We start from the raw sequence: 25,739 nt of genomic DNA, 5'->3' as shown, positions 1-25,739 counted from the left end.
GGAGTCGGGGAGAAAGCAAGTGGGACAGATCTGCCCAGTCCCTGAGCAGCGCACGTTTCACAGACAAGCCACAAAGCAGAATGTAAACAACATCACGCGGTTCAGCACCTTCGACATTGGACAGCTGCGGGGGGACTGTGTCGGAACAGCGGTGTTTCGAAGTGGGGGTATTTCGGAACAGCGGTGTGTCGAAATGGAGGGCTGTCGGAATGGAGGGCTGTCCCCAAATGGGGCACACCCACACAGGTGTTTTCACTCAACCTGATTAGGACTGAGGGGGCGTGTACACACTCTGCTTGATTCATCTCCCTTCTCTCCTGTTGCACCTGCTCTTGAGGTCTAATCAGCCAGGACAACTGAAAACACCTGTGTGAGAGTGTGGGTCAGTCAATTAGCTCAGCTTGAGTTGTTCCTCAATGGGCTCTATTCTATGCACAGCTCCACTACTTCCTGAACTTAATGCTGCTCCTTTATTTCCTGTCTTACATTATTGGACAAACTGATTTGTCTGACCATTGTGACTACTTGGGCGCACCTGGATTAATCAGTGTGTCCAATAATGTAAGACAGGAAATAAAGGAGCAGCATTAAGTTCAGGAAGTAGTGGAGCTGTGCATAGAGCCCATTGTCTGTGGGATAGCCTAAGATGATTTCCCATCTCACATTACTGCTGTTAAAGGTGTACAGAAAAGAAAACTGAATTTGAGCCCACTCTGGATCATAAAATTAATATGATAACTCATCTTTCAGACGATGTGGGCCAAACTTTGTGCAAAATTCTATTTTTGAGTAAATCCGGGATGAAAGTGTGTATTTTTTTTTCCACATTGGATAATGCAGGCGCACGGATTATACGTCAGCCTGTACACGATTCATCAGCCACTGATAAGTCATTCAAACGTCTGAGACACGCACACACACACGGAGCTTTGAATATCCCGCCCGCTCGATAACGACCAATCAAATTCGTTTTCCTTACTCGGGTAAACTCGTGTTGCAGCTCGTGACAACTCGGCGCGACAAACAGGACAAACGGCCATTTCTGTACACCTTTAAAATGTCTAACTAACTAACTAATTAAGGGAACACCCAAAGCACACCTTGTGTTCTTTTTTAATTTTTTTACAAGCACTTTTCATACATTTTCCTGTAGTTTTATACTTTTTATGATTGTATAAAAATTTTTGAGCATTATTTTAGGTATTTCATACACCCTAATGGTACAGCTCAGATGCATCCTCAGTGATGAATCCATTATTTTGACTTTTTTTTCTTCTAGTGTTTTATCTTTCTACACTGGCACACACTCTTTTTGTCTTGGTGTGTGTGTGTGTGTGTGTGTGTGTGTGATGGTTTCTTCTGTTTCTATTGCTCAGCTGCCATCCAATGAAAGGAGAGTGCACGTGCCAGCCAGGCTGGGCGGGACTGTACTGTAATGAGACGTGTGCTCATGGTTTCTACGGTCACGGTTGCCTGGAGCCGTGTCTGTGTGTGAATGGAGGGGTGTGTGACAGCGCCACTGGCCAATGTCAGTGTGCCCCCGGGTTCAAGGTGAGACTTAGCTACAAACTGACTCACTGCTCTTAGACCTAATGACTTTAACTATTTTTACTGTGGCCTACATGCAACATTAAGATCTCACATATTATCTGCTTTATTTAAGGTAATGTTATTTTCTGTTGCAGGGGCCTCACTGTGAGAGTCAATGTAAAAGTGGGACCTATGGAAAGAACTGCTCCCTTGAGTGTTCCTGTAAAAACTTTATCGACTGCTCACCAGTTGACGGAAACTGCTTCTGCAAAGAGGGTAAAACACTAAGATTAATTAAAAAACACACATACACAGAGGGACTAGACTGATAAATAGGCTACCTGGAGCAAAACTGGTGAATGAACTTTAGATGGACCATAAAGCCAGGCTGACGGTCCCTTGTATGTCTGCAGGCTGGCGAGGGTCCGACTGTTCCACCCCCTGCTCTGAGGGAACCTGGGGCCCAGGATGCAACGCCACCTGCCACTGCGCCAACGGGGCAAAATGTAACCCTGCAGATGGATCCTGCACCTGCATCGCCGGCTGGCAGGGGGCGCGCTGTGACCAACCATGCCCCGTAAGTGCCTGGAAATGAGGCTTATTATCAGCTTCTGTAATTTGTATTTTTTGCAGCAGGTAGAAAGGAAGAGGGCAGATTCATCCTCAAGATGTCAAACTAGACATAAAAGGTGTAACTGTTGTTGGGAATTCCTGTAATTCGGGATTTTTTTTTCTAAAACAAATGTAGCCTACCTTATGTATTAATTTTAGAGGAACCCATTTCCTTGCACAGAGAGTAGATTGTACCACCAGGTTTTCAAATTAAAAGCTAGGGGATCAATATAAACCATAAATCAGTTTCCTTTTATCAAATTTGCACATTGACACATGTATGTTAGTCAATAAAGACTTTAGTTAAAAACACTGCAAAAACTGCAAATGAAAAGGAAAGTAAGATAAATTACAACTGTATTTAAATACATTTAGTGCATAAAATTCTGAATATTTGAATATACTATATTCACACATACGTATAATGAAATTAATTATAAGATAAAATCAGAAATACAGGGAGCTGTGAAGTGCACTGCAGATTTGGACACAAATGAAAAGATCAGCTTTGTTGCTCAATCTTTGTTTGCGTCACTCAGAACAGAAAATGTCCTGCATTCAAATACAGTACTGTGAAAACACATAAGACATGAAACACTAAGTGCACCATATATTTATTCTATGTCAAGTGGAGTAGACAAATGAGCCACTATCTCTGATAAGACTCAACACAAATCATGAGGTTGATAATTACACAGAACATGTTTGTTCTGGTTGGACAGTTTGTAGAAACGTTGTCCAGCTTTTCATCCCTTACCTCACCCTCACCCTGTACGCTTTAATCTGAGGTTTGGAAGTGTCGCCCACTTGCCTTTGCCACGCCAGCCCACCAGGTTGTCTATATGACAACACACTGCCAGTGTAGTATTTTGTCTGACTCTGACTGTGTTGGCCGAATGTCGAAGAGATTCCCCTGACAATTCTGTGCCCGTTGGCATTTGTTCACATGTGCAGATGGGCTCATTTGGGCCAAGCTGCCTGAAGAGGTGTGATTGTGTTCATGCCGACGGCTGCCAAGCAACCACCGGGGAGTGCCACTGTCTGCCAGGATGGTGGGGTAAGTGATGACGTCCTCCTGGTCTCGCTGCCAGTTTGGCTTTTGTATCACAGATAAGTCTGGTCCAACAGAAATGAGCGAGCCACAGGTTTGATTCTGATCACACTGCTGTCTGAGCTGAAGGACCAGCACTGAGATTGAATGTGTGTGCCTAACTTCAAATAACCTACATTTATGTCAAGCCTTTTTAACCATACAAAAGATTTCCACTTGCATAGGTTTGATGTTGTGCTTCTCATGCAGCCTTTATCTTTTACTTTATCATTTCTATAGGGTAAATAATCAATCAGTCAGTCAACAAATTATCCCATTCTCTGAAGTATTTGGATATTTATTTACAATACTGTCATGTACAAAAAATACATCATTACAAAACATTTCCTTCATCCAAAACCTTACTCAAGTAAAATCAGGTAATATACTTAAAATATTAAAAGTGAGAATTTAGCTAATTTAATTACTTTATTTATACAGGTGAGTGTTTTACACTTTACCAGTGCCTTATATTTTATAATCATACATTTTGTATGTTTATGTAAAATACTTTTGTTAAGTGGTGCAGTGATATAGAAGAATAAAGTTGCATAAAATTGTACATATATCTCAAAATGTTACTTATTTAAACATCTGCACATTGTTTCATTGCACCATTGATTGCATTGTAATTCAGCTGAAGGAAAGAAATGTGATGAAAACTTAACTGCTGCTGATGCGTTTAAGGACACTGAGGCACCATATTTCCGAATTAACTGCCAAACAACAATTTTTTTTAAAGGAACAAAAACATCAAACCATACTTCTCTTAATTTTTGACACATGAACATTATATATTTTGGCAGTCAGCTCCCTAATCTCATTATCTCATAACGTCAGTTTCTCTTTGTCACACCACTCATGAAATTCCTTTCACTGCTCTTCAGTTGTAACAGACCAGGTTTCACTGCTTCACTCATTCCCCTCTCTCGTCGTCCAGGTCCCCGCTGCAGTGAGCCGTGCTCAGAGGGCTTGTGGGGGCGCCACTGTAACCAGACCTGTTTCAAGCATTGTCCCAACAGTGACACTTGCTTGAGGGAAAACGGAGCGTGCGTGTGTCGTCCCGGTTACTGGGGAGTCACCTGCCAGAACAGTGAGTGTTGAGGTGATGTGGGTTTTGCTGTGTAACATCTGGCCCCGCCCGGCTCACTCTTTTATCTGTGTCCACCAGAATGCAGAGCTGGGATGTATGGCGAGCAGTGCAGCTCGTCCTGCCCGTCCTGTGGACAGACGTACCGCTGCCATCATGTGACGGGAGAGTGTGACTGCCTGCCTGGATACACGGGACACAACTGTGATCAAGGTCGGTGTGTGTGACCTCTGTAAATAAACGTTCTCTAAGAGTTAAAGAAGAAAATCTTCATTCAGCCTTCATATCAGAAGTGGATGTCATTCAATAAGGTGCATTGTGTGTTTTGCAGTTTGTCCAGCTGGTTACTATGGTAAACAGTGCTCTGAAGTGTGCATTAAATGTGCCAACAACTCGACGTGCGACCACCGGGACGGTCACTGTGAATGTCTGCCTGGCTGGACTGCGACTGACTGCTCCATACGTGAGTGCCACATGAGTTCATGCAGGGACTAGAAAAACAGCTCACATTTAAAATATAACTGCTCTGAGGACAGTTCAGTCGATCTCTGGATCCTTTGGTATAATTTGCTTACATTTGCCTCGCTGTCATCAATTAATCAGTGAAATACTCTTAGAATAAGCAATCATTTGCTCTGTGAAATGTCAGAAAATTAAAGTGGGAAAATCTTGTTACTGTTTCCCACAAGCCAAGGTAATAATGAATGACTTGTTTCATACAACCAACAAATTAAGTAACTGTGACAGAGAAAATCCTCACATTGTAGGAGGTGAAATCCGTTTGCTGGAAATATAAATAATTATTAAAAGTCTTAACTGATTTTCTGTCTTGTTGATTAGACAATCATTGCAGCTCAAATTTTCTCCAAATTTCAAATTAAAATGACTTCAGACACATTGCAAAATAGAACTGAATATTGTTGTATTTAGTGTCGCAGCAGTTGCCACAAAGTTGGTGAAATAATGTGCCCACACATTATGGTTGCATGGATGATGAGCTGTGAGTACCGTGTGTTTTTCAGCCTGCAGCCCTGGACGCTTCGGCCCGTTCTGTACTCAGACCTGCTCCTGTCCAGCCAACCTCATCTGTGACCGATTCACTGGAGACTGTGTTTGTGAAAGTGGAGGAGACGACTGCAAACAAGGTATTCAACAAACAGACAAACAGGCTTTTCATAAATGTAGGATCTCACACCTGCCTGATAATCTGCCACTTCACATATGTAAACCTTTTGTCATTAAGTCCTTGATATTCAATAGGTAATGTGGTCTGAATGGATATTTCTGTCCTTTCTCAGAGGTAGAAAGTTAAAGGTCTCATATTGTATAATAATGGATTTATATGTGTTTTTTAATTAGAAAGCTCATCTTGTTGATGCTGTGAAAGTATCAAAGCCTCAGTCTATAGACAAATAAACACAGCCTGCATTCATAAACCAAGTCTAAAAATGAGCTGGCAGGACTTCTGTAACTCTATGATGTCACAACAAAGCAGTCACTGTTTCCCTGAAATCGTGATATTTTATTAAATCAATCAGAAGAGAAGATCAGAGCCTCCTCTCTTCTGATAGGTTTACCAAATGTTGTTACTACTGTAGACCTCCAGACAGAAACCTGGGAGAGATGTAAAACTATATCAATATGGTTTATGGTTGTAAAAAACACAAATAAAAGCAAACATAACATAAAACAAAACACTGTAAAAGTATAACATGATTGAATGAAAGCTTCTGTAACAGCTCTACTTGCCCTGTTTGACAGAAGCACCTGAGCAGTCGGGCAGCGTCATGGTGCCCCTGCCCCCCGGCGAGAGGGAGTCGTGGGGGGCCATCAGCGGCATCGTTGTGCTGGTCATCCTGGTGGTGCTGCTGCTGGCTCTGCTGCTGCTCTACCGCCGCAGGCAGAAGGACAAGCAGAACAACACGCCGACCGTCTCCTTCTCCACCAGCCGCACTGTCAACTCAGAATACGCTGTTCCAGGTACAGTACAGCGGAGACAGCGGTTGTAACGACTCGTACACCAAGAGATCAGTCACTATTTGCTCACTATAGCAGGAAATGTACAGTTTCCTTCACTGAAGCTACAGCACATTGGGACATGACTGCATGTTTGTCACAAATTTAGAGATTGTGTGTTGTGTTTTTTTTTTTTTTTTGATGAATCCTTAAAGCAAAACATCCACCATTTTTATTTATGATGGACAAATTAGATGTTGTAACAGGTGACACCATGTTAAAGTCCAGAGCCTCTGTGCTGTTTGCAGAATCTGAGATCACATTTCCTGTAAATGTCATTGCTGCTTCTGACAGGAAGGCGTGCCCCTGTTTAATGTTTTATTGATTTCAAACTGATGTAAAGCGTATCTTAAAAGGCCCAACTGCAATATGATGGACTGGGAAAACATTTAGGTTCTCTCTGGCATTTCCTATGAATTTATTATCATATTTTGACGTTTCTTATTGGTGCTTATTGAAGTGGCTTTTGCTCCTGTCTCATGGTTGTGTTGTTTTAATTAGTGATCCACAGAGATGCTTTTTATTGACCTTGAGGTAACTTCATTGCGGCAGATGTGATTCCATGTGTTTGTTTTTGGCCTGCAGATGTTCCTCACAGTTACCACCACTACTACTCCAACCCCAGCTACCACACACTGAGCCAGAACAGGCCTCCGCTGCCGCACCTCCCCAACAACCACGACCGCACTATCAAGGTGAGTGTCACGGTTCATTCAGGGCTACTGAATCATATGACATTAAAGGGATAGTTCACCCAAAATTCAAATTTCACTCATTATCTACTCACCCTCATGTCAACTTAGAGCTGTGAAAATTTTCAGAGTCCTCCGTGCCTTCTCGGAGTTACAGCGGGGCTCTGCGCAGCAGTATTTGTCCATATAATGGTTGTGAATGGATATCACTTTTCTTCGTCCAAAAAGACACACCAAAAAACATCCAAATACCTCCATACTGCTCGTCTGTAATGTCCCTCTTGTATTGAAGCCCCGACATGAGAAATTGTATATATTTTAAGCTTGTTTGTACCAGAAGCTCCCAGTGTCTCAGTTCACTGCTCTTCCTGTGTCAGTGCAAATCTCGCGTGATTTGCACTGACCGATGGAACAATTTCTCATGTCGGGGCTTCAGGGACATTACAGACGAGCAGTATGGAGGTATTTGGATGTTTTTTGGTGTGTCTTTTTGGACGAAGAAAAGTGGTATCCATTCACAACCATTATATGGACAAATATTGCTGCGCGGACCCCCCCCCCCATAACTCCGAGAAGGCACAGAGGACTCTGACAATTCTCACAGCTCTTAGTCGATATGAGGGTGAGTAGATAATGAGTGAAATTTGAATTTTGGGTGAACTATCCCTTTAAAAAAAAGTAGATGCAGCAAACAGCTCTTTGCATTTACCTTGAGTTCTGATTGGTTTTTTATTCTGTCTCTCCTAAAGAATACCAATAACCAGCTGTTCTGCAGTGTGAAAAACATGGAGCGGGAGAGGCGGGGGCTGTTTGGGGTTGAGAGCAACGCCACTCTCCCTGCAGACTGGAAACACCACGAGCCTCGCAAAGACTCAGGTGGGTCTGAGCCACTCTCCGCTGCCCGATCCAGTCGCTTAACATTTGAAGCGTAGACACAGACACAGAGAAACCTGCAGCTGTTAGAGTGAAAAATGAAATAAGTGGATTAACATTTACAAGCCAATAAAAGTAAGAAGCTGGTTTCCTGACCTTCTGACCACAGCTACATAAAATTAATCAGTAAAACCTGCAACTACTGCTAATGTAACCTTCTGCTAACAACACCTAAATGGATTTCCTTAGACGCTGAAGTTGTTGTAAGAGAATCATTCTTAAAAACAGAGAATACCAGTATCAGCTATCAGTAGCTTCAGGATAAAGATACCTCTGTTGATAATGGCCTTCAAATATAAAAATATATTCTCACCACAAAAGGATAACTGTAGATTTTCAACTCAAGGTTGTCCAGAAAGAAAACTTAGAAAGTACATTTTTTTATACAGTCTACAGGAAACTTTATCGACCATTACATTTCCTTTGGACAGAAAAACACTTTGGTCAACAACGCACATCTGATACGAGACTATAAAAATAATAAGGGCTTCATAAAAAGCGCTGGCTGCGTTGCCAGCGTTCACTCACCTGGTATTGATTTTGCAGGTTTCCAAAGCGGTTTTATCTGCCCCTGATTAGTTTGCCATAAACGAAAATGAAGATGCCAGATTTGTCTTTTATTGTTTACAGGAGCTTTTGGAATCGATCGGAGCTACAGCTACAGCGCCAGCCTCGGAAAATATTACAGCAAAGGTAGTTTATCGCCCTGTTTTCACTCTTTTCCCTCTGTTGTGACCCGCTGTTGAGAAGTAGGAACATCAGAAGTACATCAGCAACGTGATGCTACATAAAACTACACAATTACCTGATTATTTGCTACATTAACACACATTTTTTTTTATCCTTTTAAGATGGATTTCTCCTGGTGTATACCCATAAAGCAAATTTAGTCAGTTGTAACTTTGAAAATTTAATCTCAAAGAATATAACTTTGAAATATCTCCACAACTATTGGATGGAGTGCAAGGAAAATTTGTGCAGACATTCATGGTGCCTTCAGAATGAATCCTATTGGCCCTGCTTCCTCATTCCTGCCTGTGGCCATTAAACTGTACAATTATTCTGTACAATTAGCTCACTATGGCCTGTACAATGTACAATGAAGCAGTTTATTTCTAGGTGCAATATCACCTCAACAGAGACTTATTTATTGTATGCTTATATTTTCTTCTGTATATATTGTTAAGATGGGGGGAGGGGGAGGGGCAAATTTGGGGGTTTATTCTTATAGTTTTTAACTTTGTAATTCTGGTAATATTTAACTTAGTAATTTTTGTAATATTTAAATTGTAATTTATCTTTTTCTCCTATTTTAAGTTGTTGTATTATATTATTCTGCTATAATATTCTTTACCTTTGTACACTGGAGCGCTATTCTATTCTATTCTATTCTATTCTGCTGCTGGCTTTAGGGGGAAACTCTAGCTGGTGACCCCCTGACTTTTAGGGTCATCATGTCAAAAATCTGAATTTGATTTGTCCAGTACTTTGCTTTATGGCTTAATACCTACAAAACTAACAACATTCCCATCAGCCACTGCTGTGCTCGCGGTGGAATGGGGCAGACCCAGACCAAAATGGCCACACTGTCGATTTCCGGCGCCACAAGCGCCCAGCCCATCCACTAACTGGGTGACTGACAGCCCCTGACTGAATGACATTTAACCTATGGGGTATGATGATGGGCTGTGCTGATTGGCCAGTTAGCCTCAGTTCTCTGAGGAAAAGTCAGTAGGTTAGCATGATGTTAGCATTTAGCTCAAAGTCCTGCTGTTTCTAAGAACAACTGCTATATGACTGAAGAGACATAAAGCCTTTAAACCAAGCAGAGAAAGAGACAGTTATACAATTTCACTAACATTTAGTTTAATGTCACTGATTTAAATTATTCACAGCTGACAATATGTTGATGGTTTTGGAAAACGTGACTAAACCTTTGACCCTGGTGTGATCTGACTCTCCAGGACGGTCCAGTCTCTCCACAGTCTCTTTTTTAACTTCTGTCTCTTTGTGTCCCGTGTGGCAACAGAGCTGAAGGACACGGTGGCGGCGAGCAGCAGCTCTCTGAACAGCGAGAACCCGTACGCCACCATCAAAGACCTGCCGGGCCTGCCCTTCTGCCCCCCAGAGAGCAGCTACATGGAGATGAAGTCGGCCGTGCCCAGAGAGCGAGCGTACACCGAGATCAGCCCGCCGCCGTTCAGCACGGGGACCTTACACAGAGGTGAAGAGGAAGTTTAGACGTCTTTACTCCTTAAGTTTGACAGCTCAACAAGTCTGAGCACTTTTATTGTTTGCCTCCATAAAGACTCAAGAATTTCAAGCATCGTGAGGAAGTTAAAGGAAAAAAAAAAGTAAACACATCTTTACTGTCAGTTGTAATAAAATGCCCCAGAAATACTGACAGGTCCATCACAGGTTCCTAAAGCCTTTAAGTTCAGACTCCAGAATAAAAAACTCTCAGTCTTGAGACTTGAAAGCAGGATTTGTGCTCGTGGTCTGTCTGACACACGGGGAGGATGAGCTTCCTCAAGGCGCAGCCTGATGGCTGAACGACTGTTTACATGGAAGTGCAGAGGTAGAGGAAGAGCAGGAGAGAGGAAACTCAGGGCGGCTGAGGATGTTTTACTATGTGTACTATTACCCCTGTACAACATGCACTCAGGCTAATGATGATGATGTGGAGCAGGCGTCCTAGATAAGATGAATCCTTCAACTCATGGAAATATAACTCTGTTTCAATGCTAAGGACTGAGGTCGACCTCACTCCTACAGTGAGCTCCACTGGATAAACTGTTTAAGTATTGATAAGCTTAAAAAACCTGTGATGTAAAGTTGAGGTCATAATGTGCTGGCTGAGTCGGGGTCCATTGCTTGTTTGATTTTCCAAAGACTGTAGGATTGTGACAGGAGAAAAACCTTCAAGATGAATACAGTTAAACCTGATGTTGGGTAATTCCTGCTCTGATTGCTTCGTCTTTACTTTGGAAAGAGCTGCTAGCCCACTTCTCAACCACTGTGTGTCACCAAACGTTGCATAATCGATGATTTATATGTATGTGTTATGTAATTCCTTTGGAGCTGACGTTTCATGTGCCTTTGTGTCAGCTTTAAAATGGGGAGCAAATGTTAAATAGAATGCTGTTTTACATTTATGTTTCCTCCAACATCAACACTAATTCTGAATCTAAATGTAAATAGTAAGTAGTAATAAAGTCTGCCTATACTAAACCCCTTAAACCCCAGTTTTTAACAGGGTCAAGTGAAGGGGTAGTGTGAAGATCAGGGCTTGGACCATTATGAAACATACAATTCACATATATTGTACTGTAAATATCATTTAAATACAATTAAATCTGAAAACTTTAATTATTTTAGACAGGAAATGTTTAAGTCCATGTTTCCAGACCAAAACCAAAACATGAAAAAGGTGCAGAGGGTTTTGGGTGATATAAATGTGGTTGAGTAATGTGTGGGATACACCATATATATGTAAGTGTGTGTGTGTGTGTGTGTGTGTGTGTGTGTGTGTGTGTGTGTGTGTAGGACTATAAAGCTCGGTGTTGCTGTGTGTTGATCTGTGTTGTTGATCTTTCCCCTGACAGAGCGTCAGAGCTCCCTGGGCCACGCTCCACACGAGGACCCTCAGAGCCACTACGACCTCCCTGTCAACAGCCACATCCCGGGACACTACGACCTGCCCCCCGTCCGCCGCCCCCCCTCCCCGACCCCCTCTCCCAGGAGATCACCTCAGTGATCAGGTTTCCCTCTTCCTCATCCTCCTCCTCCTGCACCTCCTCCTCACTTTGGGGATGATTTCTGGCCTGCGCTCGCAAACAAAGAGCAAACTTCTGCTCCTCTCCGACACTCAGAGCTGTCGACCACCCACAGAGCAGCAGCGAGGCCCCGTCCCACTGAGGAACCATTGTTTACTGCAGATGACCCCTCTTCCCCCTCCCCCTCCCTTTTTTCAACTCAACGCTGCCCCTCTGTGGGCTAACGTGGTACTAGCTTCACCGTGACAGACTTGTCATCCAGAGTGTGGAGCCAGCAGGCTGCGGTGAGGAAGGCTGGACTGTGGCGACGCCAGCGGGGCTTCAGCTGCAGTCACGTCCCATGGGAGAAAAAAAAAACCCAACACCAAAAGACTTCACGGTTAAAAGCAGCAACATAGGGAATGTTTATGTGTTTGAACTCATCTAAACATGCTGTAATTGAAGTTTTCCACTCATTTTGCTTGCTACTGATCAGATGTTGTGCACATGCAACGGCCGCTTTGATCAGAAATCAAACTTTGACAAATGTTGTCATTGAAGTTTTTCTCTTTTAAACAGGCAGCTTTGGATGAACTCATCACAGCTGGACTTTGTTTTGATCTGCTCTTTAGAAAACCCTGTCAAACTCAAAGAAACAGAAAATGTCATGGGACATTTTTGATGATGTCTTACAGCGAACTGAGTTTTGGATAGAAAATAACAGCGTTTGTCTTTTCACAGACTTTAAAAATAGGAATTGATATTTCTTTATCGCTGATATGCAGGATTCAGGACGTCAGTTTGCTTCACCAAAGTATCAATAGTTGTTGGCCGCCTGTGAACCAAGATGATCAGCCTTATCACCGTTTATTCCAAACGTGGCATTTGGAGACACAAGTATACGTGTGGCTCACTTCCTGCTGCTGTCAGCGGAAAACTTTGTAAATATAGAAATAAATATATTGTCAGCGTCACAGTAATGCAGAAGAAAACCCTACTTTGAGTTGAACATGTTGTTACGGGGTTTGTGGGACTGAAGATCAAATACATTTACAGAAATAGACACTAAAAAAACAGTGTGTAAACACAAACACTGTATGATGTGAACAAACTATTGTCAAACCAAATGAAAGCAGCATAATGAATGTTAATACAGTGTTGGACAGCAGTAGCTTTTAAAGGACCTGTTCACTCTAAATACAGAAAAGAACAAGGTTTTTCTCATTTTCTTTATGTTATGTCTGAGGTAATAACTTCAATATGAGCAGGTTTTCTGTTAATTTAAATAAAACAAAGAAAATTAGTGCTGGAAGCAACATAAATAAGATTGAATTAACTTGGAAACCTACATAAACCAAAAACTGTCCAGATGACTACATTCTGCTAAATATGAGAAATGTGTTTTTGTAATAAACTTGAATTAACCATTTAATCAGTCAATCAGTCATTTTGCCAAAGTTGAATTTAAAACTATGCAAACTACGTTTGAAAACAGAAACCAGCTGAACGACTTTTAAGTGCGTCAACATTTCTTAAATCTTTGTCGTTGTTTTGCCTTGAAATAATATTAGAAACACAATGTTGAATTGTTTACTGTTGTCTGTCGGTGCTGAACCAGACCATCATCCTGCCAGCGACAGGACAGACACCCTGTGTACCAGAGAGAATGTTCATTGTGCTTCAAATGCTTTAGTTTCAGGTAGAGCTTCAGCTTTTTTTTTAAACATATGATCATATATTTTTGAATGTAACCATGGGAACATGCTGTGTGTATAATAATGTAAATAAAAATGGCTGCACTATTGATCAGTAGTTTTCACTGACATTGTACTAAATCAAGGAAATAATCACAACAACCGACTGCCGGACAAAAGCTTTTACTCGGCATTATATAAGAAAAGACAACGAGAAAAAAAAGACATTCATTACATCTGAATGTAACGTCCATAATGTAGCATCATTATGATCTGACACTATTCCCACCTTCAGCAAAATACAACTTTGGCATTCAAGACTTGCAACAAGAAATCCCTTTGGTGACATCGTCAGGACCTTTAAAGTGTTTTAGTGACATGTGACACGTTCATGGTTTAAATCTGAGTTTCTAAGTAATTCATGAGAACTGACATTTCATACAAGCTTACAGTAGTGCACGTATTAATCACATACAGTTACTATGTCTCATACATTTACACTGACAGTACATATGAGACAAACACTGCGGTAACTGTGAATCTGTGTCATGAGGGCCAAACTAAACATCTTTGAAGCTCTCTGACGATTGCCATGGACTTATTAAGGCACTGTGGGGTCATAATGTCAAAATCAGACATCTACTTCAGGCAAAGGAGAAAAAAAGGAATCTATTATGGCAGAACAACATAAAATACCATACAGCTATCAAGTATTTTCCGTAAATGCTTTGATATGCTTTTCTTTGGAGGATAAATGACTTAAGCTGCCAGACTACAGCACAAATCTAGCTGCTGTGCATAACTGGCAAGGCCCTTGATAAAAGCAGTGCATAAAGCCAAAGTCACAAAGTATACAAACCCCACAGTCTTACTCAGATCCCCAAAAAATCATGCCTGGGGATTTGCAACGTCGGTAAGCTTTGAGGAAAAAGGAAAGAAAGGAAGAAAAAGCCCTTATGACCAGTTTTAGGAGCCACACAAACCGGAGGACGGCTGACAGTCACAAGACTGCAATACCAGGCATGTGGGCAAAGAACGGTGATTGTTGATGCTTTTTTTCTCTGTTCTCTGAAGGCACAATTGTATTTTTATTCTGTAAAAAAGAAAGCTTGTTAAAGTGTTTTCAAAAACGGAAGTTGCACTCTGTACAAAGCAGCAACAGTTGTAGTGTAGTGTTGATCTGTTTGAATCAGTGGAGAAGTCATATAAATATATACTGGAAATATGGCACCGAATTTATAAGTAAAGAATGTGGTACCCACTCCTGATACTTCTCCAAGTAGACAATTATTCTGTCATCCTGATGAAACACAATTGGAATTACTTAAAAACAATAAGGCAACGCATTTAAATGTCCATGCAGTTGAGACACTTTCAAAGGTACATTCAACTTATCCAGCAAACACTAATCCCTTTCCAGACTTTCAAAAATATCACCAAATATATTTCTCTAGGGCCGCGCTGTGAAAAGAAGAAAAAAATATATTCATCTCAAACAATTATTTTCTCTGTGTGCGCCACAGCTGCCCAACCATACGATCTAAATCTACATGGAAGACTTCCTACATTGTGTTTGTTTAAGGCAAAAGGTGAAAAACAAAATCGCTGCTGTATAGTACACCCTGAGCTGACAGTACTTTGGCTTTCTTTGGACTATTTTCAACAAAGAGCCTGAGCCTCTCTGTGTTATAAAGAGAGGGAAAAAAAACAAAATAGATTGCCACTGTAAACATCTTTTAGATGAAGATTTGCTATATTTGGTGGGAGATAAACATGATTAACAAACCCCTCAGGATTCATTTGTCTGTATGGCTGCAGAGACTCATTCCTGACAGGTTTCACTAGCTGTGCGTGTTGAGTGTTGACAGCCTGGCCATTAAATGTGAAACCCCACCTTAGATCGAAGCACTCGCACTGGTCAATGGAGCTCTGTGTGTGCGTGTGTGTGTGTGAGCAGAGCAGAATACAGTACAAGCGATAGCACAGCACACATGCAATAACATAACATGAACATACAAACTCAGAAGCGGAATATGAAAATCCTGTGCCCTCTGCCAAAACCTGGAAGCAAATCTAACCTGGAGATTAATCTGAATACAAAATAAGACAAAGATCATGTAAAAAAATAAAGACAAAGGTTCCAATAATAGAAAATCTCTCTCCCACATGGGGCTGCAGGAGGCGGTGGCTTCAGGTGAGGTGCTGTTTGGTTTTTACATGATGGAGCAGTTCTCAGGCTTGGCACGACCCTGAAGGACACAGAGACACAGAAAACTGAGAAAACTGAGAAAGGAAAATCCATCAAAAATAAATGAGCTGGCTTAACAATGAGACCATTTGTGTGTGAGATCTTTGGGAAAAAAGGAATCGCCTGACTCTGCGGTTCAGTGAATTTCTCTTTTCATTTCTCATCAGTGACTAATGTGATGTTCATGAAGCCCTTTGGGAGGATTCCCAGAAATACAAATGAGTTAAAGCATTTTTCATTGTTTGGTAACACCTGATAAATATTTTCTTAAAACATCTATCTTAATGGCTGAAGTTGTGAACACACATAAAATAATACAACCAATAATACACCATTTTGAGAATAAACAATGGTGTGTCATCCTGTGTGTTATTGTGGTAGAGGAAACTCCAAATTGGACATTTGTATTTCCATATACATGTGATAATTCTTTATAAAGCTCCATCTCACTACCTGCTGCCTCGTCCTTCCTCTTTACCTCAAATCCATGTCAGACAGAAGGAAACATGGTGATTTACTATGTTTAGGAACATTTCCTCAGTTCCATGTGTAGCTGTTCATCATCAGGAGAACTGACTGACATTCATCCTGTAGCAGTGAGACTCCTGTAACCTCCACACTACATCAGCCAAACTGTTGGCTATTGCTACTGCAGAGAAACTTGTGGGAAGTGGTTTTATTTGCATCTAACCTCATTCTCAGTGGCTGTTTGATGTTTAAAGAATCATCAAACTGCACTGCACTACATCATGTGTTTCTACATGTGGGTATGGGAGGAAAAAAAATCTCATACTTAAACTCTGATGTGTCTGTGAGTGCTCTTCATAAAACGTGTCTGTATTCCAGGATTTCATGATTTGTGCTTACATTAGCGTTCTGACAACAATATCAAAACGCTGTCTACACTTTCTGCAATATTCTGCTCCTTGTGTGCGTGTTTTAACAGCGAGTGTCGGTACCTGTCTGGGCTCGTTGGTGCCCATAAAGAAGTGATGTCCCACCAGTCCTTCAGGTAGACCTCCGCTGCTGCAGACACCGGAGCCGCGGTCCGACGACTGCCCGCAGGAGTCGCAGATCACCGTGCGGCTCCGCAGGTTGTACTCGTTGTCTGCGCCGCTCGTGCTGTGAGCTCCCTGCAGGGGGAGACACGCAACAAGGTGAGTTACTTACACTGCAGCTCCACTAGGAGTTACACAGCCCAGAGCTGTGGTGTTCCTGATGCAAGATCCACCGAGGCGCTCAATAGAGGAATTTACCATGTCGTCATCGTCATCCTCCTGGAAGAGGGTGCGTGTCACTTTCCTCATGGCCATTTCCTGTAGGTGGGGGGGGGGGGGGGGGGGGGGGGGGGGCAATAACAACATGTTAAGCTGCTGCAGTTACAGGAACAGAAATGTGCAACTGAGGACGAGTGAAGTCAGACCTCTCCGTTGGCGCTGATCAGAGACGTCTGCAGGAGGTCGCCAGTGCCCCACGAGTTCTGGGTCTTCCACAGCAGGTCAGTGGGGGGGTTGTGGGTTCCACCGCCAGATGCAGCCCAGATCTGAAAAGGTCAAAGTTCAGTTTTCATACGAGATCGAGCATCTAACAAGTAACAGTGGAGCTACTTCTGACAAACAGAGGAAAATGAAAAGTAAAGTATTAAAGACATAAAAGGTGCCGTGGACTCTGGATCAAGTTGATTTCCTTCTACATTTGCAAAAGTCAAGTGTTTGGGATGAATGTGTCTCCTACAGAGTTTACATAGATGCTAGTCTGTAATCTTCTTGGTAACCAGTGACCAAGGAATGTGCATCACATCATATGTGCCCCTATGTGTTCCTCAAACATATCTCCATAGAGCTACTGGTGTTTACATACACACACACAGAGTCACACAGTACATTTAGAAACAGGAAGCAGGAGCCTATATTGGAAAATAAAAACAACAACTAAGAACTGGTGAACTTACAGTCACAGTTCCTCCGGCCTTCAGGGTGAACTTCGGGGGAAACTTGTAGGCGATGGGGGTGGAGCTCCCCACTTGTCTCTTCACCTGCCAGTTGCCCAGTGGTTGATCCTGCATGAGACATGAGGACAGAGGATTTCAATTTACTGCAAACCATAAATAACTATTAAAAAACTAAAAGTGGGGCACTAATTAGACAAACATTTAAAAAAAAAAAAAAAGAATCCTCAGACACAACAGAAGAAATCCAAAGTTACAGCTTAATATAATATAAATGGTATTCATTACTACACTAATATAATACTGTTTCTGATCATATGTTTGTAAATCTGGAAATTCAATTATAAAGACACAGATTTTTTTTATACATAACTAGAACAGCACACAGTAACTGTCTGTGTTAAAGCAGCTGTCTAGGAGCACAGAGCATCTGAGGGTAACAATATGTCAGGATCACTGTTGTGCAGCTTCATGCAGTGAAATGACCTGGAAGCAGGTTAAGAGGGTTTGAAAACCTGACTGACGGATGAACTCTGTTACCTCGTCGGCCTTGTTGCTCAGACGGATGAACTTGCCCTCCAGGTCCACCTCGTCCACGTTGATGCGGCCGCTGGCCGAGGCGTGCTGACTGATGCGGGTCTTGGTCACGGTGCCGCCCACCATGCTAGAGGTCTCGCTGTCGTTGTCGTTGAGGCGGCGCTTCTTGGCGCTGGCCGTGCCGGAGGAGTTGCGGCTGCTGGAGGCGGTGGCGGAGGATTGGAGCAGGCGGCTGGTGTGGCTGTGGCTCGAGCCCGAGGTGCGTGTGACGACGACCTTGGTGGGTGGAGGGCTGGGTGACAGACGCAGCCTGGGGAGATGGGGGAAGAGGTTTGGATCATAGATGCAGACGGAGCATACAGGTCCACTCTCACACTGTAAAAACAACTGATGTGGACATTTTACCACTCCACCTTATTAAACCTGCACTGTGATTGGTTGATGCTCTAAACCAGAGCTGATCAATGAAACAGAGCCTTTGTTGTTGGTGCAGCAGTCATCAACACACTTAAACCTCCCAGTAGCTTTAGCACCAGTCCTAATGGCCTTCCTCTGCCGGTGACTGCCTTCACTGAGCCTGCACCTCGTTAGCTTTAGGTGATAGTAATTGACTCTGTCTGCTCCTGCTAATAAGGCCCTGCTGTAAGAGAGCATGTATGTTCAGCCCACTTGCTCTGCGCAAATAAAACATTGATATATAAATAAATAAATACAATTAATTGCTATAAACTTGAGAAAGTGCACAGCTGCAGCTGCAGGGACGACAAAACCATGTATTCATGTTAGAAAAACTTTAGACTGTTTTGTTTTGTTCTGTTTTTTGCTTTTTCCAGGAGAAGAAGTTTGAAGACTTCGATAATAGTTAAAAAAAAAGACTCTGACACAGAGCAGGGTGGACAGGACAGGAGGCACACATACATATCGGTCTGTTTATGTTACCTTAGATGTACCTGTACCTGTACGACAAAACTGATCACACACTCATGCAAACCTACAGTATAATGTAACCTGAGCTTCATCCTTCATGCATACATCGGTGAAAACATGCTTAGATCAGCTGCTCTCACAATTAGCTTGAGCAGTTAAGTTAATATTAATGGGAATTACTTTATACTCTGTCTCTGTGACAAAGAGCATGTTTAAAGCAGACTACTGACTAGTTAGTGATGTTAGTAATCCCTCTCCTCCTTTAAAGGGATACTTCACCCAAAATTGATAATTCACCAATTTTCTAGTCACCGTCATGCCAAGGAAGGGTTTGGAGAACCTTCAGAGTCGTCAAAACGCTTTTGGACTTCCAGGGGGGGTCCGGTTGGCAACGGATTTCCATATAGTGGTGGCGGATAGAGCTCACTTTTGAATCGTCCAAAACAAACACTATGAAACATCCAAATACCTCCATACTGCTCGTCTATACTGACCCAAGTGTCCTGAAGCCGCCACATGAAAAAGTTGTTTGGAAAAAATGAATTTGATCTCTGTTTTTAGCATTGATGTAGTAGTAGCTCCCAGTGGCTCTGTTGATGTTTGTGCACATGCACGAGATTTGCTGCGAGATGTGCGTTCGTCGATGTTTGATGTAAACACGGAAGAACATCTCACAGCAAATCTCGCGTAGGCACTAGGAGCTACAACTACAACAAGGATAAAAACAGAGATCAAATAATTTTTTTCCGAACAACTTTTTCATGTGGTGGCTTCAGGACACTCGGGTCAGTACAGACAAGCAGTATGGAGGTATTTGGATGTTTCATAGTGTGTGTTTTGGACGATTCAAAGGTGAACTCTATCTGACGCCATTATATGAAAATCCGTTGCCAGCCGGACCCCGCCTGGAACTTCAAAGGTGTTTTGATGACTCCAAAAGTTCTCCAAACCCTTGCTTTGCATGACAGTGAGGAGAAAATTGGTGAATTATTGATTTTGGATGAAGTATCCCTTTAACACCTCCAAGATGTCTGAGGGTGCAGAGGTTTTACAACGGTCTGTTTGCTGTTGTACAACCATCTCACCTCTCCTCCTCTCCCTCCAGCAGCTTCCTGTACGCATTAATCTCCATGTCCAGAGCCAGTTTGATGTCCAGCAGCTCCTGGTAGTCGTCCAGCTGCTGCTGCATCCGGGCTCGGATTTCAGCCATCTCCCGCTCTTTATCGTCCAGCCGCCGCCTCATCAGGTCCCGTTCTCTTGCCAGACTCTCCTCCAGCTCGCGCACCTTGGCCTCGCTGGCTGACAGCTGATGTGAGGGGAACACAGGCGCAGGAGGGCCGGTTAATTAAGACCGGGCCAATTAAGCAGTCGGTTACAGCGCAAACACAGGTTGATGAGCGAGGTGAGGCTTGTTTTGGAGAGTTCATGTCAGTATCAGTCAGACACACATCAGCGTGGCCAGTTAAACCACCAGACAGATAACAAAACCACTGACAGATAGTGTCACTGACAGACTCTGTGTGTGTGTGTGTGTGTGTGTGTGTGTGTGTGTGTGTGTGTGTGTGTGTACCTGTTTCTGCAGCAGGCTGAGCTTGCCTGACATGCCCTCCAGTCGAATACGGGTCTGCTGCAGCTCCTCGTGGGCGGCTCCCACCATGCTGCTGTTCCTGTCGGCTGACTGACGGGCGTTCTCCAACTGAAGACAGAGTGATGCCACAGTCGGCCGTCAGCAGAGCTTCACTGAAACTAACCACCTGAGCAAAACTGCTGTGTGACAGGAAAGTCCTCTACTTCTCATCTTTGCCTTGTTGCTTCTTAAAATACTTCTAAATAATTCAACTAATTCAGACACTTTTATTCCCCCCAAATAACGCTCCTCCAGGGGTCCAGTAAGATGAAGAAGAAGAAGGTTTAGCTTTGGTTTCATTTACAAATGAATTCAAATGACAAATGCTGCTGTGGTGTTTATCCACACTCCTCATTAGGATTCCCATAGGACAGTGGCTACGTGTTAAATTGATTTCCTTCCTGTATGTAGATGCAAGGCAAGAGAATCAAGCTATAAACAGAGTTATATACACAGATAAACAGAGACACTGATGGTACAAAAACATTGTGCATTATCTGAATTATGGACAATTTACCAACAAAAGCAGTCCCACACACAGCTGAACTCCTGAGCAACAGCCTCTACTTGGACTCTAGGTGGCGACAGAGCTGTGGAGCAGCGCACACACACACACACACACACACACACACACACCACACACACACACACCACACACACACACACACACACACACACACACACACACACACACACACACACACACACACACACACACACACACACACACACACACACACACACCACACACACACACACACACACACACACACACACACACACACACACACCTTAGACTGGTAGGTCTTCTCCAGCTCCTCCTTGTAGAGGCCGACCTGAGCCTCGTGCTGGGCTCTCAGGTCAGCCAGGGCCTCGGACAGCTTGCTCTCAAACTCCTGCTGCCGCCCGCTGTCGATCTCAACCATGCGAGACTCGTGCCGCCGCTTGGACTCGCGCAGCTCCTGCATGTGGCAGCAGAGAGACACACACATGTAAACACAGCTTAGAGATGCCACTCGTCTTATTTGGCGACTTGTTATTAGAAGACGCCTTAACTTTCTCAACTTCTTATTACTTCATTAAACTACAAATAGAGTCGTTCGTGTTGGTGTTTGGTTTATTTTCTTTCAGCAACATAAACAATTTTAAAGACTTCACCTGTAGAAACCTGCTATGGCCAATGGACTTAATTGCATTGATTAGTTAAGTGGCTGTGAAGTAATTACTTGTTTAGAGGTGCAGAGCTCCAGCAGATAAATCTACTGCTCTGTTGACCTTTAAGCTTCTCTCTGCTCATTATGGTTAAAATGAAAGAGAAAAAACACATGTTTTGCTGGTGCTGGTCTAGACTAGGAGCTGACAAAATATAAATTATGGCAAAACCTGAAATATCAGCATTAGCTGCATACTTCATCATCATTTATAAATTATGCAACTTGTACTGTGCACTGTATTTTGGAGGTGAAACCAAGATAAAGTAAAGTAGAAGTGAAAAACAAATGAAAAATCATCTGCATGACAGATCTGGGGGGGGGGGGTGAAAGACAAACAAGTAGGTGGTTGGAAGAGAATCAATATCCTGTGGAAAAGATGAAAAGTAGGGCAGATGACTTCAGACAGCTGAACACAAATAGAAAGGGTGAAGGCGAAGAGTAGGAACCTCGTTGTAGATGTTCTTCTGGAACTCCAGCTCCTCCTTCAGGGTCTGCAGGCGGTTCTCAGCGTCCACTCTCCTCAGCATCTCGTCCTGCAGCTGCTTCTTGGCATCGGCTAAGTTGCCGTCCAACTGGGAGGGGAGGGGGAGGAGGAGAGAGGGAGAGGTGAGATTAAATGTGAGCAAAAACAACAACAACAACACAGCAGCTCAGAGGTTTGATCTGTGCACCACTGTTTGAACTTCCCCTGTTTAGGGGGGAGGGCTGTTGCTGCAGTTGCTGAATGTGGCCAGTAGGTGGAGTGAGGTCACAACTGTATCTACGTCAGGCCTGTGGTACAATTCATTGATAAAACAAACAGCGGAGAATGCAACCTTGTCTGCCTCGACACATTGTCCTCATTCATAATCAACTGCCTGCAGGGTTCACATCAAATAATAACTTCCACTGAGTTATTCCTGCTCCGTTGAGGTAGAAAGTGCCCCCACCAAGATCGTTTCAGACGTCAGTCGCTGTGGCTTTCCACTCTAGCCACTAAGTGCTTTCCTGACAGGTATTAACAAAGGATTTTTAACCCCCCCCCCCCCCCCCCCCTGTCTTCAGAGGCTTGCAGAGTGGTGATGTGACAATGTCCACAAGATGAAACGCCTGCTGCGTCTCAGCGGTATAAATAAACATGCTTTTCTGACACTTGCGCAAGGTTTTTGAAGAGTTTTCTATCTGACCTGAGTCATGAAACAAACACATCCTCTTCAAGTCTTCATTTCCAGGAAAAAAAAAAAAAAAAAAAGTTTTTACCTTGGCCAGCTGGGCTTTGAGGTCCTTCACCTCAGCCTCCAGGGCCCGCTTCTCCCCCAGGGCAGTGGTGAGGGAAGCATCTTTGGAGTTGAGCAGGGCCTCCAGGTCCCTCAGTCTGGCCAGAGCCGCCTCCAGGTCAGACTCCTTCTTACTGTTCCTGTGAGGACACACACAGAGAGACAGGAAAGATGTGGATGTTAGCTCCATGGGTTAGTGTCAGTATCTCCCTCTGCTGTTCTATCCCTGTTGGCCAGTTTCACTTCTGGCAGTGCAGCTCGTCTTTGTGTTCCAGGACTGTTCTCATCAACATATTAAACTACTTCCTTCCTGATTTCATTTCAGTTTGCATTGTGTTTTCCTAACACATCTAATTGCCTTGTGTAAAAAAAAAAAAAAAAAAAAACTTTGACCTTCATCTTCTGTGATGTATTTGTGTAACAATCTATTCCTTATATCCGGTTACTGTGTTTTTAGGTAACTTTGAGTCATGGTTTACTTTTAGCTCCTATCCTGAATTGTGCTAGTTCTTATGAGACCATGTGCTTTATTTCAGCTCAAAGTGAAACTTGATGATCAGAGGATAACTGCTGCAGTGACAGAAGCTGTGGATGACACAAACTGCCATTGTGCAGCGCAGTGAGTGCAGCAGTTGTCCACCGTTGATGTGAACTGAACCGAGGCCAGCACATCAGCGTTCTGTTATTAGCCTCCTGTAAAGAATAAGAGCCCATTAAGCTCCGTCTCAAGGGATCCTGTGTTGAATTAAGAGAATTCACGTTTGTTGTGCATGTGCTGGTGCGTGCGTGCCCCGCCTCTCCTCTAACATCTCTGCAGGAACCAATTTAGAGTACTGGTTGGTTGGATGGGAAAAAAAAAAACTTGAGGACAGCCATGGAAAAACAATACTTTCCCAGCAGAAGATGAAGAAAGAGGAGGGGGAGAGAGAGAGGGAGGTTGTTAGCAGCATAGGTGGTTCATAGACAGCCAAGGAGGAAATGGGCTCCCTGTTATTCTATTTGGCCCCGTGGGCTACTCTTCATTGTCACTAATAATGGCCATCTGCTGGGGGAGATGGCTTCCAGGCTGCTCACACAGACCCAACAGTCCTGCGGTCACTGCCAGCCGGGTGTTAGGACAGCCGGCCGAGCGGGCTACGGAGAAACTTTAAAAACTGTGACACAAACACAGTGGCAGCGAGATGAAGTTCATCCACTGCAGAATGATGATTCACCAAAGTTCAAGAAGTCCATTCACGGGGGCCTCCGTCTCAGAAGTGAAACTGCCATTTATTGCTTTATGATACAGCAATCAATATCTATTACTGCATTCAGCAAACACCAATGCGGCTTTTGAGGGGCATGAAAATGCAATTCTGCCTCCTGAAAAGAACAGGGACAAAGAGACCAGCGAGAACAGCAGAACTACACCGTGGCTGCAGGCTGGAGGGGTACATGGAAAAAAAACGGAAAGTGGAAAGAGATGAAAAAAAGGAAGAGAATAAGTCTTTTATGTCCTGAAAAAAAAAAAACTCTAAAATAAAATCCAGAGAAAACATATCCCTGATGCTTTACAGATGTACAATCACACTTTGAGAACTTGAATGAGTAATTATGTAACCCCCCACCCCCACCCCCCGACTGTTCACTGTACAGATTCAAGGGGGAAAAAAGAAAAACAAAGAGGAGTTAAAGTACGTACAGTGTTTGAGTGAGCCAGTTGAGGATCATGTGTCAGACATGTTCTCTAAATGCTACAATGTATTATATGAAGACACTTAATTAAGATTACTTCGCTAAATTAATACATTCCATGCTGAGTTTCTGTTCAGAGACATGTTGATAAAACTACATGACCAGCTTGGAGGCCGTAGTTTGTAATGATCTTAATGTGGTGATATAGACATATATACATATATAGCTTCATATAAATGAAACAAACTACATATTATAAAGCAGGACTGTAGACTGCATATTTTTTTTTGTAAGGTTCCCTAAGGAGTTAAGTGTATATAGTAAATATAGTGTAACAATTACCCTCTCCAGAGCCCTTAGCTCTATTTAAATGGCCAGATGTTGGGAGCAGCAATTTCTTGTTATTTGCAGCAATGCACCAATTCATATTTATAAACCTCACCAGTAGCTCAATGCAAATACAGTCCTCTACCATTTAGCAACTTGGTGTTATGAAGTTTTGCTCAAAGGCAGATTTGTTTAGCTCCATTTCATTACATAATTTGTTTATGTTGTTGCAACAGCGAGTAGATCACAGACACGGAGAGGTGAGTTTTTGTTTTTTTTGCCACCAAGTTTTTCTGTTGTGATATATAGACTCATAAAAAGGGACAAGAATGTGACTTTTTTACGACACAGGTGAAGATTGTAGCTCTGTATGCACAGAGAAAAATATGACTGTCAGGAACGAACACACACACACACACTCTGACACCTACAGACCCTAAACATTCTCTGAATTCTTGACCCTTCACAAACTGGAGGCTACAGTACAACATCTGCCCCATGAACACGTCAGTCCTCAATCACTGAGAAGGCGCCGCCTCGACAGGCAGATTAGTAAGTGGGGCAGAACG

The 25,739-nt window shown here is 43.0% G+C and overlaps 2 protein-coding genes across 5 annotated transcripts in view; one reads left to right on the top strand and one right to left on the bottom strand.

Moving 5' to 3' along the window:
• pear1 (platelet endothelial aggregation receptor 1) overlaps window positions 1-13,522 on the top strand; it is a 55,224-nt gene extending 41,702 nt beyond the window's left edge. The window contains exons 10-23 of the mRNA XM_085801053.1: window positions 1,377-1,551; window positions 1,686-1,806; window positions 1,944-2,107; window positions 3,097-3,199; window positions 4,173-4,325; window positions 4,404-4,535; window positions 4,654-4,785; window positions 5,345-5,467; window positions 6,084-6,302; window positions 6,924-7,033; window positions 7,780-7,906; window positions 8,594-8,656; window positions 9,993-10,187; window positions 11,569-13,522. Of these exons, the coding sequence (XP_085657179.1) occupies window positions 1,377-1,551; window positions 1,686-1,806; window positions 1,944-2,107; window positions 3,097-3,199; window positions 4,173-4,325; window positions 4,404-4,535; window positions 4,654-4,785; window positions 5,345-5,467; window positions 6,084-6,302; window positions 6,924-7,033; window positions 7,780-7,906; window positions 8,594-8,656; window positions 9,993-10,187; window positions 11,569-11,720 (1,969 nt within the window). The 3' untranslated portion in view covers window positions 11,721-13,522. The remainder of the gene's footprint in view (window positions 1-1,376; window positions 1,552-1,685; window positions 1,807-1,943; window positions 2,108-3,096; window positions 3,200-4,172; window positions 4,326-4,403; window positions 4,536-4,653; window positions 4,786-5,344; window positions 5,468-6,083; window positions 6,303-6,923; window positions 7,034-7,779; window positions 7,907-8,593; window positions 8,657-9,992; window positions 10,188-11,568) is intronic.
• Window positions 13,523-13,579: 57 nt separating this feature from the next.
• Window positions 13,580-25,739, bottom strand: part of LOC146971633 (lamin-A-like) — a 37,163-nt gene continuing 25,003 nt past the window's right edge. For all 4 annotated transcript variants that reach the window (XM_085801057.1, XM_085801055.1, XM_085801056.1 and 1 more), the window contains exons 3-13: window positions 23,153-23,309; window positions 22,360-22,485; window positions 21,491-21,661; window positions 20,643-20,768; window positions 20,158-20,378; window positions 18,149-18,455; window positions 17,612-17,719; window positions 17,084-17,203; window positions 16,917-16,976; window positions 16,620-16,793; window positions 13,580-15,661 (exon numbers count right to left, since the gene is read on the bottom strand). In XM_085801057.1, the coding sequence (XP_085657183.1) occupies window positions 15,626-15,661; window positions 16,620-16,793; window positions 16,917-16,976; window positions 17,084-17,203; window positions 17,612-17,719; window positions 18,149-18,455; window positions 20,158-20,378; window positions 20,643-20,768; window positions 21,491-21,661; window positions 22,360-22,485; window positions 23,153-23,309 (1,606 nt within the window). In that variant the 3' untranslated portion in view covers window positions 13,580-15,625. The remainder of the gene's footprint in view (window positions 15,662-16,619; window positions 16,794-16,916; window positions 16,977-17,083; window positions 17,204-17,611; window positions 17,720-18,148; window positions 18,456-20,157; window positions 20,379-20,642; window positions 20,769-21,490; window positions 21,662-22,359; window positions 22,486-23,152; window positions 23,310-25,739) is intronic.

The sequence above is a fragment of the Trachurus japonicus genome, chromosome 16, assembly GCF_045865225.1.
Source record: "Trachurus japonicus isolate A0001 chromosome 16, Traja_1.0".
In the NCBI taxonomy this organism is placed as follows: Eukaryota; Metazoa; Chordata; class Actinopteri; order Carangiformes; family Carangidae; genus Trachurus; species Trachurus japonicus.
Note: the sequence above shows the minus strand (reverse complement) of the source record. Positions and strands in the feature narration are given on the sequence as shown.